The sequence below is a fragment of the Zea mays genome, chromosome 2 (genome assembly GCF_902167145.1).
Source record: "Zea mays cultivar B73 chromosome 2, Zm-B73-REFERENCE-NAM-5.0, whole genome shotgun sequence".
NCBI classification, from domain to species: Eukaryota; Viridiplantae; Streptophyta; class Magnoliopsida; order Poales; family Poaceae; genus Zea; species Zea mays.
This window is the reverse complement of record NC_050097.1, coordinates 7,107,833-7,122,815: the sequence shown is the minus strand read 5'-3', so window position 1 is coordinate 7,122,815 and position 14,983 is coordinate 7,107,833. Positions and strand designations below refer to the sequence as shown.

The following is a 14,983-nucleotide window of genomic DNA, read 5'->3' as shown; positions in this document are numbered from 1 at the left end:
ACAAGGTTGAGCAGCCATTCGAGGAAGATGGATATCCTTTTTTAGCATTGAATTAGTTCTATTTCAAGTAGAAGTGATCAGAACTTTTTTTTGTTTCCTTGGCCTCTTGTTTGCCTCCTTCCATAATGGATCTTGATTCTGAAGATGAAGACGAGGAGCTGAATGTTCCAGTAGTCAAGGAAAATGGTATGTATACCTTATCTGTTGTCTGTTTTTGCTGGTGGTGTGTCTGTTTTTGCTGGTGGTGTTTTGGGTTGTTTGGATTATGAATGCATTTACTTGTCTCAAGGCAAAGCTGATGGGGAGAAAAAGAAAAGTCAAGAAAAGGCAGTTCCTTATTTTTTTCAAAAAGAAAGGTCATTCTTGGTTTTCTACCTATTATAGTTTCTTGGTTGTTCTATGAGAACATAGTTGAAGTAGAATTGGTTGTTGACAGCTATGAAGTTACTCTGATGTCATGTCAGAATTTCTTCAACCGCTATTTTTACCTAGGGACAATCTTGTATATCCTGTGAAGCCATCTCACATCTTATTATGGAAAAAGAGTTAATTGATTCAGCATAGTAAAGCATAAGAATATTTGGTTGTTCATTTTTTAATAATGTATATGTTTCCGATTTACCTTCGATTTTTACAGATTTTTACAGATCTTTTTAATAATGACCTCGGTGGACCCTATGCATTTCTTGAGGTATGAGTGTTGTGTGCATAAGCTAGAGCATATGACTGTCATAGTCACTTCTGATCAATTTTACTTCTAAGGCATGTGTTGGCCTCAATGGGATGATGCTTGGTGGACGTGTACATACTGCTGTGCATGTGTTTCCTAATTCTCCTGTGGAGGTATAACCATTTCGGGCACGTGATGTTTACATGTGTAGTATCTACTGCTAAAAGGAGACCAATCGTTTGGTACCACTCCAACTCCTAAGAAGGTATGGGCTTCATGGATTTACTTATTTTTCTAATTTATTGTTATTAGATAATATCGATGTGTTGTTGTTTCTTCAGCATGAGGCAGGCAAGAAGAGAGCCGCTGAAAGTTCCATGCTGAAAACTCCTCTATCTGATAAGAAAGCAAAAGTTGCCACACCGTCAGCTCAGAAGACAACTGTGCCATTGAACAGACTAACAAAACTGTCGTCAAAGATTGTATAGGTGTGACTCTGTTCAGGGATAGTCTTGAGGTTCTAGAACAGAAGGGTAGTGGTGTGCATCAGTGTATCTGTTTATAGGATAATAGTGGTTGGTTAGGTGTGTGCAGAAAAAGTTTAGCGTTATTGTTTGTATGTGATACATATTAACAGTGTCTTGGAATGTTCATGTGTTGTCCTGATTGCGTGTGATATCTCTCGCTCAGTTCAAGTTGTGTTTTCTACATGGCCATGGGGACCATCTCGCTCAGTTCATTTTTTTTACTCCCGTCGCAACGCACGGGCACTCACCTAGTAATACTATAATATTCAAATCTATACTACTCTATTAAGTTAGTAAGGTCAGTGTCCACACTCCCACTGCCCCCGCCCGCGCGCCCCATCTTATCCACACGCGCTGCCTTCGCCCTCGAAGCCTCCGCCCCCAACATCCCCGTCGTGATCCCCGCCCCCGTCCTCCCGTGCTGAAGCCTGCCCCGCCCCCTTCTCGCGACGCCCGCGAATCCACGACTGTCACGCCGCCATCCTCGCCCCGCATGCCGCACCTCCATCCTCGCACCTCCATCCTCGCCCGATCGTCGGCGTCGCCCAGGCGATTTCGTGCCCCCATGCGTTTCCCTCCCCCGCAACATTGCCCGCTGTGCCCCTGTCCATGGCGCCCCGACCCTCACCTCGCCCTCTTCCTCCCCACACCGCCGCTAACCCGCCCTCTTCTTCCCTGAGTACGGCGCCCCGCGTTCCCTCGCTCCCGCCGCGCCCGCCACCCCGCCTGAAGTGCTGCTCGAGCACGCAGATTTGCTTTCCCATGGTGGCCGTGGGGTCCTCCACCGACGACGAGGGCAGGTGGAAGTGGGGCTCCTGCGGCTGGAAGGCAGAAGGGAGGAGCGGGTCGACGCGATGCTCCCCGTCGTCGTGCGATGCCGTGCATAGCTGCTCAACCACCGCCCCCTCCGCTGAGACAACCACTGTCTACCAACCCACACCGCTCCTCCCTGTCCCTTTCACCACCAAGGTTCCTCCATCCTCCACGACGGCTGACCAATTCCACCATTTCTACTCCGGATTTCAAACCCACACCGCGCGCCCCACCAGCCGTCGCCGCCGGGAAACCCGCTACCTCTGCGTCGCTGCCGCCAAATCCCGCTGCGCCCCGCCTGCAAATCCCGCTGCGCCTGTCACCTCCGGCAAATTCGCCCTAGCCACCTCCGCGCCATCACCGACGCCAAATCCCGCTGCGCCCCGCCTGCAAATCCCGCTGCGCCCCAGCAAGCCTTGAGTACGCCTATTTTGCGTTCCTGCAGGCAATGGAGGTGCTACTCCTGCTGTTAATGTAGCTGCACTTGCAGAAGCAGGAGTTAGATTTGATGCATACTCTGAAGAGCTTTCTATTTTGCTTATGCAGTTGCTCAATTCCAACCACAAAGCATCCAATGCTGTGTTAATTTCAGAAATCTGGGAAACTGCATCTGAATGGTCCTTCTCAGCAGGCTGTTCTGGATCCTTTCTATCTTGAAGAGTACTGACAAGAGAACTCAAAGCCTGCACAACTCTAAGAATCGCAGTTCCATTGGCTGATGTAGAACTAAGAAGAGCCTTTTCAGAATTCTCGTACAAACGAAGCTCCTTCATTGCACAAAGTGTCAAGCTTTGCATTGATCGTGCAAGCTCATTTATGAAATGGCAACAGAAGAAAGGGGCCAGAGCCACAATCTTTTTCAACACTTCACCTACAAGGAGATAAGCGCTATCTGACAATCTGAAAATGACAAAAGGGCCATCCACCATCACATTAGGTAAAAAAGAATACAAGGAAACAAAAAACTTATGTAAGATAATTCGATACAGTATAATAAATGACAAAAGAACAGAGCATTGTCCTCATGTTTTTTCCCTTGACCCCGAAGAAAGTAGAGTGGTTTTATAACAGCCAAAATGATCATGAAAGTAGAATGAACCATCAAAAAGGGGTACACCAGATGCAGATTATGAATTAGCAGGCAAGAAAATATTTAACTGTGTTAGAGATAGACACAGGTTTTTGGCTTTTCTATATCCATTTTTTTCTATACACTAAGATATACACTATGTGTAGATACATTTAGGATGAAGTGAGTATAAGGATTTGCTACTTATATTTTATAGCTTTGGCTACATTTCGGTTTGTTTAATTGCCTAATATACACTATCTGGTTTGTTTAATTTCCCATTATAATTTTAATTTCTAGGAAGGAATGCAAGTGCAATGTTGTCAGATTCTTTGCAATTATATCATCACAACAATCTAGAAGTGGCTGGTTTCAGACACTGCTTAATAGTTGTCTATATTGCTTTGGTCCCCCTACTTAAATAAGTGGTATGTATCTGTTCTTATCTGACATAGACGTTTGACATTGAATCTGTATCATCAATTATCCGTGACGTGAAACCTAAGAGCAAACATGTGTCAGGTAATTATATCCGACAGAGGAGAACTTTCAAGAGTTCAAGAGATTCCTCAAGTATCTAAAGACGTGTTTGACTGTTTGTTAAAATTTAAAGATGTCTTTAAATTTAAACATTTCGAGGGTATGAATTTTAAGATATATCAGGCACCACGTGCTGGATTTTATAAAATATATTGGTTAGTTTTACTTGTGACCTTGTGAGTTGATAGATACCTTGCGATGTAAGTTACGTTTTCTACTAGATCTTATTGCTCTGCACTATTTCAAATTTTGCGGAGCGGTCCAGACATACCTTAGCTCTGCATGTAATAAATTACAAATCAATTTGAGAATATTGTATAGTGATGTTGTGCTATTGGATTATTTAAATAAAAAAGATGTTCACTTGCGCCACATGGATATATTGTGAGAAATCTTTGTTTTGTAGAATACTTGTTGGTGGTTCTACCCTGTGGAATAGCTGCTGCATATAAACACACCGGATTACTCAATAAACAACAACCAATTTTATGAAAAGGCAACAAATGCTTAGCATGGAGTGCATCCATTTTACCTTTTGCCGTCCTGACAAAGCAAAGCATGCACTAGCACTGGTCTGCCATCATCCAAGCATGTATCATAGTTTAAATATTTGATTTATGGTTCAGTTGTAGGTGAAAAGTGTGTTCCTTACCCTAATCATTAATAGTAACTCAACAGTAATGAAATGTAAAATGAGATTCTGTTTTCCCTACATCTTTAGCTTACTCGTGCTTTAAATAAGTTAGCAGAACTATCATAAAGATTCTGCTGCCACCATTTTGTATGCTTATAGCTGTCTCACATTGAAATGTGTCCGTTTCTATTCAACTTGAGATGATGTCTGATGCTATTGATGAAACACTTGACAAAGATGAGGCGAAGGAGGAAACAGAAGAGCTTACAAACCAGGTTAGCTAGCTCATGATCCTATAACTCAGTACCTCATGTGTTAGCTAGCTCATCAGGATATAGGTTGACGGGTCTTGGTCTAGGCAGAGTTGTTTGCATGTTTTTGTGCATTACACATACTAGCCCTTGCATCTCCTATTTGTTTCTTTAATGGGAAGTGGACTAAAGTTATGTCTGATGATGCTCAGTGAAGTAAATACAGTTCTTCTGCTATTTTGATTTGTTTTTACATGTGTTTCAGTTACAGCCCGCTACTACATTTGTCTGATGATGCTCAGACCAGATTGGGAGTAATTTTGCACACCTCACTACAAATTTAATATGTTGATGTCGTACATATGATGTACTATTACTTTTGATATAAGCTTCATACCTGGTAATCAAATATAATATGTGAATGTGTTTTGGGTCACACATTAATTAATTTTCTAGAAATATGTAAAGTTTGAAGATTATTTTAGTTGGTTTGCAAATTCTTCAGCTCCTGCGTTTGACTATTGTCATCTCAATTTATTTTAGTTGACATTTGTTTACTGGAGACTATAGTTTAGTTGCTCTATGTGGTATTGGCCATATACACAATTTATTTGACTTTTTGTTATGCCTTTTGTCTAGGGACTTCTGCATCATCAGGCAGGAGTGGACTGTCGTCCGCATCCAGTCCGCCTTCCATGCATTCCTGGTAGGCTTACCTGCCGCCTTTGTTTTTTTTGTCCTCTCACTGGTTCTTGTCAGTGGATGTGTGAATGCTTGGAGGGCGTTGAGGGCACTGCGGGGCATTGTGCGGCTACAGGCGCTGGTGCGCGGCTGCCGCGTGCGCAAGCAGCTCGCAATCATGCAAAAGTGCATGAACGCGCTCCTCAAGGTCCAGGAGCACGGACGAGACCGTTGCTTCTAGATCTCCATGGACGTCTGCCACTTACAAGACATCCTTGACGACCGAAGCGACCATGCTAATCCTGTCAAGGAAGCGGAGGTATAAACAACAAGCCCTTCAAAACTTGCTTAGGACAGCGACAATGCATCCTTGCGATGTTTTATGTCAAGCCTGACATCTGAACAAAATTTTAGTTAGCTGCAGAGTGTTCTGTAGGGCAATTGATCTTCACAGTTGTTTAGTTTTAAACATCTAAATTATAGCTGCATCTTGTTCCTTAATGGTTAGCTGCTTTCTTCTCACAAAGCTCATATTAGTTGTCAAGGGTTTTCCAAAATCCTTTGTTGTTTATGGTATGAAGTTAAACCGTTAACTTGGTTGTTCTGTTTCCTCCAGTAGAATCCAGGAATAAACTTGGCTGCTATTGGATCAACAAACTTTCTTTCATTCTCATTAGATTTTGATATACATTCCTTGCACTGGTTATTGAATGCTACTAACTATTCGCTATGGTGATAGTAGATTAAGGAAAGCATGTGCCTAGATGTTACTTTCTTGTTAATATATATTTTGTAGAATTAAATTGATCCAATCTAACGTTGTTGTGTGAAGAACTGTGCTTCTAAATTTTAAACATGTGTTTCTCTGCAGTCTCTCCTTGGTCTGGGCTGAGAGTATAGTCTATAATAAGCCTTATTCGTGTTTTATGTAATGTTGATTTTGTACTAAATGAAACATCACTAATAAGTGCAACCTGTATGGAAATCACCTGGCCTCAGAAAGGCCCAACAGAAATCACATGCTTCTTTACCTCTGGTGTCCGTGCTACTGGCCCAAGCCGAGGGCAGTCTTGGCTCCAAAACCAAGTGGGAAAGAAACCTTCACCTCGAATGGTTCTCATGGCCCCTAGGCCCTAGGTATGAATTGAACCAGCCTTCGAATGAAAGTTATTCGATTTTCAGTCAGCTGTTTGGTTGCAGTCTCAATGCATTTTTCTATTTTCCGTTTGGTTGTGTAGAATTGAGGCATGTTGAGGTGTACGTCCAAATGCATATGCTGGAAAGGTAGTATATCAGTTGCAACTGTTTGTCAGCAGAACCAACTGGTGGAGACGATCCAGAGCCCCGAGTTGTGGTTGCTTTAGGCGATTCATCTGAACCCGTCCTGTCCCATGTAATAGAAAGCTCTGCTATAGAAAATATATGTGTAGCCTTTCGTCTCACAGGTATCGTCCGTGCGCATTCTATCACGCGACGCGTCCGTTGTATGATGCTCGTGCTTTGTCGCTCCTCCACTAACGGTGTCAACCGGATTACTCCAACATCATTTTTTCACCAAATGTGAGCATGTTAAGAACTCTATTATATCTCATCCTTGCAGCCCCCACCCAATTAAGCAATTTTGATGAGCAAGACAATGTCCCAAACACAATCGTGGGAGGAGCGCACGGACATGTACATGGACCCCTTTATACTTATGGTTGGTGTAATTGTAAAATAGCTAGATTAAAATAATAAAGTTTATGTATAGCTATGGATTTTGAAACATTTTCTCATAACAGTGTAACACATTTATACATAACTTGTTGTGTTAATATGTTTCTGTTGCAACGCACGGGCACTCACCTAGTATTATCATGATGTTTTAGGTTAAAAGATATTTGGTAGCACATCTATAAACTCGTTTTAAATCGTGATTTTACCAGTCTAAAAAAACTTTGGTCTAGTGGGTGGTACCACTCCATATTTTGTCATTTCTCCTTCCCTCGTATGCTACAACCAAAATATTGTATCTTTTAACATATATTGAATTAGACTGTTACAAAATATATCATAGGTGTGTCATGACATTCGATAAACTACGGTATTATTGTGGCTTTGAAAAACAATAATCCCAAACAGGCCCTTAGATGCAGTAATGTTCCTAAAATATTCGACTTATATGACAAATCTAATATTTTAACATAGATATATATAGATTATAAAGCTATTTTTTTGCCATGTTATTAAGAATGTTATGAAGTATAAAAATAAAATTTTGCATTATTTTTCTTCAAAAAATTAAAAATAGATCTATCCGAGCATGGTGTAGCTCAGCCACGCGTGACGTGATGTTGAATTCCTGCTCGTCATATGTGACGAGTCGGAGACCACCGAAGAGTTGTTCCACTGTGGGAGTCATGTAGGTAGGGGTGATAATGAATCATGATCCAAATACTTCTTCGCAAAATGGTAGGGTCCTAAATAATTTTTAGCTCAAAATGAATAGAAATATGGTTCGATTCTAATTTGATACGATCTTTAAATCTTATATTGTAAAATTTAGAGCTCATTGTCATCCGAACATTTAAGTGGTCCACTTTAAATTCTACGAAGGCACCGAGAAGGTGCAGGAGGAGGAGATCATCGAGGCCGAACAGCTCAATGGCGACATCCTTTACTACGATGACTGCGACGCTGGCCACGCTGCTGGCCACAACAAGAACACTAGCCACGCGGGACGGTTCCATGCGAAAGGAGAAAGATGAAGATGTGTTGGGAGTAAAGAACATAAGGGAAACAAAACATTATTTTCTTCATAACGAATGTCATTGGTGGGTAATTAGAAACAAGATATGTGGAGTAGCCCTTTTGTTGCTCCATCAAAATGGTGGAGTTCACCTCAACTCCACGTTTTTTTGGGGGACAGACTTGCTGGGTTTAGACTGTTTGGCATGTAAATCGTTGAGCGAAGCAATAAAACGTGGAGTAGTCTCAAACACCCACTTAGTTATGACTCTATTTAGCATTAGGCATGGCAATTTAACCCGCGGGTTCGGGTACCCGTCGGGTACCCGACCCGACGGGTGCGGGCGCGGGTGCGTTTTTTCACCCACGGGTGTGACCCGAACCCGACCCGCACCTTTTCGGGTTCGGGTCCGGGTTTCTCACTTCACCCACGGGTGACCCACGGGTACCCGAACATGAACCGGTCTGCTGGCCCAAGCCCTCTACGGTCTATGGCAGTACACCACCGAGACGAGATCTAAACCTAATCCCTGATTCCCCTTCCCAGGTCCCAGCAGCGGAGCAGCCGCCAGCCGCCCAGCCGTAAATCCTAGCAGCCCAGGCGCCCAGCCGCCCACCGGCCACCGGCCAGTCTTGCTCGCAGACCGCAGTCTTGCCCGTAGCCCAGCCGCCAGCCGTAAATCCCAGCAGCCTTGCCACCCGCACTGCTGCTTCTGGAGTTCTGGCCGCCCGCACTGCTGCTTCTGGAGTTCTGGCCGCCCGCACTGCTGCTTCTGGAGTTCTGGTCTTCTGGACGCGCCACGCGCCGGGGCTGCATCTGCCTTCTGCTTCTGGACGGCTGGACGCTGGAGCGTTGCTGAGTGTTGACCTCGCCGAGTCGCCGCGCGCTGGAGCAGTGGAGCTGCTGCTGACCTTGCCGCGCGCCCGCGCCACTCAGCCACTTGACCCACTTCACCAGGACTCGCCAGGAGCCCAGGACTCGCCACTCAGCCGCGCGTTGGAGATTGGTGAACACCAGTGACCAGTCCCTCATGGCGAACACCGGTGGTTCTGATTCACAAGCACCACGGAACCCTCCTCCAACACTGCAAGATTCAAGATCACGAAGGCCCTCCTCAAACAGGTCAAGTGCTACACCGACCAATGTTGCAGCTTCTTCAAATGTTGTTGCAGCTGCTACACCTACACCAAATGCCCATTCGTCAAGTGCTGCTAATGCTACTCCATGCTCAAGTGCACAAGTTCAACCTCCAACAGAAGAAGGTAATGAAAATGTAGTCATAGATGATGATGATAATCTTCAAGTTGGGGTCAAAAGAAAGCTCAAGTCAGATGTATGGTTAGAATTTAAACAAGTTACAGTGGCTGGCAAATTGAAAGCTGAGTGTAATTGGTGTAAGAAGGCACTAGTTGGAGATAGTAGATCTGGTACAAATCATCTGTGTGGTCATCTGAGAACTTGTCAATCTAGGCAGGTTAGAAAAGGACTAAAGCAATCAACTTTGAAGTTGGGCAAAAATACGGATGGGTCAGTAGCAGTGGAAAAATATGTATTTGATCAAGAAATTGCTAGGAAAGAGCTTGCTTTAATGATATGTTTACATGAGTATCCATTATCTATGGTTGACCATGTTGGCTTTAGAAAATTTTGTGCAGCACTACAACCTTTGTTCAAAGCAGTGTCCAGAAACACAATCAAAAAAGACATATTGGATATGTATGAGATACACAAGAATTCTTTGCTCAATGTTTTTCAACATTGCCAATCTCGTATAGCTATAACTACGGATATGTGGACAGCAAATCATCAAAAGAAAGGTTATATGTCTGTAACAGTACATTTTATTGATGATGATTGGAAGCTGAAAAGTTTTTTACTGAGGTAATAATAATAACTGAAATGTTCTTTTGTTCTTAACTATTTACACATAACTGAACTTTTCTGTTTTTCTGAACTATTTGTAGGTTCATATATGTACCCGCTCCACATACTGGTGAAGTTATAAGTGATGTTCTTCATGATGTACTACAAGATTGGCAAATTGAAAAGAAGGTGTCAACGGTGACTCTTGATAACTGCAGCACAAATGACAATTTAATGGGTGCTATGCAAGATAAGCTGCCTCTTTCCTTTCTCATGCTAGGTGGTAAATTGTTACATATGCGTTGTGCAGCACACATCATAAATCTAATTGTGAAAGATGGAATGTCTGTTATGGATGAGGGTATTCAAAGGGTACGTGATAGTGTTGGTTTTTGGTGTGCCACACCAAAAAGACATGAACGCTTTGAACGCACAGCAGCCCAAATGAACATTAAGTATGAAAAGAGGATAGCTCTAGATTGTAAGACAAGATGGAATTCAACTTATCTTATGCTTAGCACTGCACTACAATACATAACAGTTTTTGACCGTCTTGTGCTCCAAGAGGACGCGACTCTGGAACTTGGCAGCCTCGGGAATTTGCAACAGCTGCTCCGCTATAATTCATCGGACATGTCCGGTGTACACCGGACTGTCCGGTGTAACAACGGGGCAACGGCTACTTCGGCGCCAACGGCTACCTGCGGACGCATTAAATGCGCGCCAGCGCGCGCATAAGTCAGGCACGCCCATGCTGGCGCACCGGACACTCTACAGTGCATGTTGAGAGCACCTAGAGGGGGGGTGAATAGGTGATCCTGTAAAACTTCAAAACTTAAGCCACACAAACTTGTTAAGTGTTAGCACAAGTATGGCCAAGTGGCTAGAGAGGAGTCAAAACACAATAACCACAAGAAATCAATCACAGAGATGACACGGTGGTTATCCCGTGGTTCGGCCAAGTACAAAAACTTGCCTACTCCACGTTGTGGCGTCCCAACGGACGAGAGTTGCACTCAACTCCTCTCAAGTGATCCAATGATCAACTTGAATACCACGGTGTTTTTCTTTCCTTTGATCTTTTCCCGTTTGCGAGGAATCTCCACAACTTGGAGTCTCTCGCCCTTACAATTGAGTTCACAAAGAAATACGGAGTAAGGTGGGAATGAGCAACGCACACAAGACTCGAAAATCAGAGCAACAACACGTACACAAGTCGCAACAAGAGCTCGCAACGCAACACAAAGAGTTCACAACTCCACAAGAGCTCTATATGCTATCACAATGAAACGAATGCGTGAGATTGATGTCTTGGTGCTTAGAAGAGTTGTAGGAATGCTTGGTGTCCTCCTCCATGCGCCAAGGGGTCCCTTTTATAGCCCCAAGGCAGCTAGGAGCCGTTGGGAACAAATCTGGAAGGCCATCTTTGCCTTCTGTCTCGTGGCGCACCGGACAGTCCGGTGCACACCGGACACTGTCCGGTGCCCGATTTGTTTCCTTAAACAGCGCATCCGATCGTTGCTGTCTGAGTCAGATCTGCGCACCGTTGGCGCACCGGACAGTCCGGTGCACACCAGACAGTCCGGTGCTTCCTTCCGACCGTTGGCTCGGCCACGTGTCGCGCGCCGATCGCACGGCCGACCGTTGGCCCGGCCGACCGTTGGCTCACCGGACAGTCCGGTGCACACCGGACAGTCCGGTGAATTTTAGCCGAAGTCGCCGGAGAAAAACCCGAGAGCGGCTGGTTTGCTCTGCGCTGGTCTGGCGCACCGGACACTGTCCGGTGCACACCGGACAGTCCGGTGCCCCAGCCCGAAGCAGCCTTTGGCTTTACACAGCCACTCTCCACTTCCTTTCTTTTCTTCTTCTTCCTGTTTCTAACACTTGGACAAGATATTAGTACACAAAACCAATGTACTAAGGCTTAGAAACATACCTTTACTTGTGATTTGCACTTTGTTCATCCATGGGCATATTTTCACATTTAAGCACTTGTGTTTGCACTCAATCACCAAAATACTTAGAAATGGCCCAAAGGCACATTTCCCTTTCAATCTCCCCCTTTTTGGTGATTTATGCCAACACAACATAAAGCAACTAGAACAAGTGCAAAATCACTTCAAATAAAAACTCAAATTGGTTTTGATTCAATTTTGGCATATATGGATCATCCTTTGCCACCACTTGGTTTGTTTTTGCAAATCAAACTCAAATCTCTATTTCTATGTCAAACACACATGTTGAGGCATAACGAGAGTCATTCCAAAAGAGATTGATCAAAGATTTCAAAAACTCCCCCTATTTCCCATAAGCAACATTTCTCCCCACAAGAAACCAACTTTTGACAAAAGAGACAATACAAGAGTTTTGACAAACCAAAAGCTCTATTATACTTTTTAAAATCTCTCAAGTGGTAGCTGATCCATTTATTGCTTTGGCCTTTATTTTCTCCCCCTTTGGCATCAAGCACCAAAACGGGATCAATCTTGGCCTTTTAACCCCATTGCCTCACAAAAATCTTCAATTAAGATCAAATGGCAATTAGAGTTCATGAGATGAACTTGGAATTAGTTACCCTCTCATCGGAGTGCAGTGGAAGTCTTTCATGGTCCAAGTCCACCTTTTCCCTTTCAATCCTCCTTCGAGACTAAATTATCAAACTCAAGCAAATGGTTAGTCTCAAAGGGTCAAGTTGTAACACATCTCCCCCTAAACATGTGCATTACTTTGCAACGGACTTGTGAGGTCCAGGGAGTGTTGGTACAACTTGAGCACCATAATAAGCAACAAAATGCAGAATGAACCTGATCGAATGCATAAACACATGTATGCTACAATTCAATCCAAGTTCCGCGAATCTAAGACATTTAGCTCACTACGCAACCTGCAAAAGGTCTTCTCATCTAGAGGCTTAGTGAAGATATCGGCTAGCTGGTTCTCGGTGCTAACATGAAACACTTCGATATCTCCCTTTTGCTGGTGGTCTCTCAAAAAGTGATGCCGGATGTCTATGTGCTTTGTGCGGCTGTGTTCAACAGGATTCTCCGCCATGCGGATAGCACTCTCATTGTCACATAGGAGTGGGACTTTGCTCAGATTGTAGCCAAAGTCCCGGAGGGTTTGCCTCATCCAAAGTAGTTGCGCGCAACACTGACCTGCCGCAACGTACTCGGCCTCAGCGGTGGATAGGGCAACGGAGGTTTGTTTCTTAGAGTTCCATGACACCAGGGACCTTCCTAAGAATTGGCACGTCCCCGATGTACTCTTCCTATCGACCTTACATCCAGCATAGTCGGAGTCTGAGTATCCAACTAAGTCAAAGGTAGACCCCTTTGGATACCAGAGCCCGAAGCAAGGCGTAGCAACCAAATATCTAAGAATTCGCTTCACCGCCACTAAGTGACACTCCTTAGGATCGGATTGAAATCTAGCACACATGCATACACTAAGCATAATATCCGGTCTACTAGCACATAAGTAAAGCAAAGAACCTATCATTGACCGGTATGCTTTTTGATCAACGGACTTACCTCCTTTGTTGAGGTCGGTGTGTCCGTCGGTCCCCATCGGAGTCTTTGCGGGCTTGGCGTCCTTCATCCCAAACCGCTTTAGCAGATCCTGCGTGTATTTCGTTTGGGAGATGAAAGTGCCGTCCTTGAGTTGCTTCACTTGGAACCCAAGGAAGTAGTTCAACTCGCCCATCATCGACATCTCGAATTTCTGCGTCATCACCCTGCTAAACTCTTCACAAGACTTTTGGTTAGTAGAACCAAATATTATGTCATCGACATAAATTTGGCACACAAACAAATCACCATCACATGTCTTTGTAAAAAGAGTTGGATCGGCTTTCCCAACCTTGAAAGCATTAGCAAGTAGAAAGTCTCTAAGGCATTCATACCATGCTCTTGGGGCTTGCTTAAGTCCATAGAGCGCCTTAGAGAGCTTACACACATGGTCGGGGTACCGTTCATCCTCGAAGCCAGGGGGTTGCTCCACGTACACCTCCTCCTTGATTGGCCCATTGAGGAAAGCGCTCTTCACATCCATTTGGTACAACCTGAAAGAATGGTGAGCGGCATATGCTAGCAAGATACGAATGGACTCTAGCCTAGCCACAGGAGCGAAAGTCTCCTCAAAGTCCAAACCTACGACTTGGGCATAACCTTTTGCCACAAGTCGAGCCTTGTTCCTCGTCACCACCCCGTGCTCGTCCTGTTTGTTGCGGAAGACCCACTTGGTTCCCACGACATTTTGCTTCGGACGAGGCACCAGTGTCCAAACTTCATTGCGCTTGAAGTTGTTGAGCTCCTCCTGCATGGCCGATACCCAATCCGGATCTAGCAAGGCCTCCTCTACCCTGAAAGGCTCAATAGAAGAGACAAAGGAGTAATGCTCACAAAAATTGACTAATCGAGATCGAGTAGTTACTCCCTTGCTAAGGTCACCCAGAATTTGATCGACGGGATGATCCCTTTGAATCATCGCTCGAACTTGGGTTGGAGGTGCCGGTTGCGCTTCTTCCTCCATCACTTGATCATCTTGTGCTCCCCCTTGATCAAGCGCCTCCACTTGAGGTACCTGTTCGTCATCTTCGGTTGGGGGATGCACCATAGTTGAGGAAGAAGGTTGATCTCGTTCATCTTGTTCCTGTGGCCGTACTTCTCCAATCGCCATGGTCCGTATAGCGGCCGTCGGAACATCTTCTTCATCTACATCATCACAATCAACAACTTGCTCTCTTGGAGAGCCATTAGTCTCATCAAATACAACGTCGCTAGAGACTTCAACCAAACCCGATGATTTGTTGAAGACTCTATACGCCTTTGTATTTGAGTCATAACCTAATAAAAACCCTTCTACAGCTTTGGGAGCAAACTTAGAATTTCTACCCTTCTTCACTAGAATGTAGCACTTGCTCCCAAATACACGAAAGTAAGATACATTGGGTTTGTTACCGGTTAGTAGCTCATACGAAGTCTTCTTGAGGAGGCGATGAAGGTAGACCCTGTTGATGGCGTGGCAAGCCGTGTTCACGGCTTCCGACCAGAAACACTCGGGGGTCTTGAATTCTCCAAGCATTGTCCTCGCCATATCGATTAGCGTCCTGTTCTTCCTCTCTACCACACCATTTTGCTGTGGTGTGTAGGGAGCGGAGAACTCGTGCTTGATTCCTTCCTCCTCAAGAAATTCCTCCACTTGAAGGT

The 14,983-nt window shown here is 44.5% G+C and overlaps 1 protein-coding gene across 1 annotated transcript; it reads left to right on the top strand.

Moving 5' to 3' along the window:
* Window positions 1-4,446: 4,446 nt before the first annotated feature.
* On the top strand, window positions 4,447-5,735 carry LOC103645881 (uncharacterized). The gene is made up of 2 exons (XM_008670593.3): window positions 4,447-4,528; window positions 5,144-5,735. Exons 1-2 carry the CDS (start codon window positions 4,464-4,466, stop codon window positions 5,424-5,426), a joined length of 348 nt encoding a protein of 115 aa, XP_008668815.1. The 5' UTR covers window positions 4,447-4,463; the 3' UTR covers window positions 5,427-5,735.
* The last annotated feature ends 9,248 nt before the right edge of the window (window positions 5,736-14,983 follow it).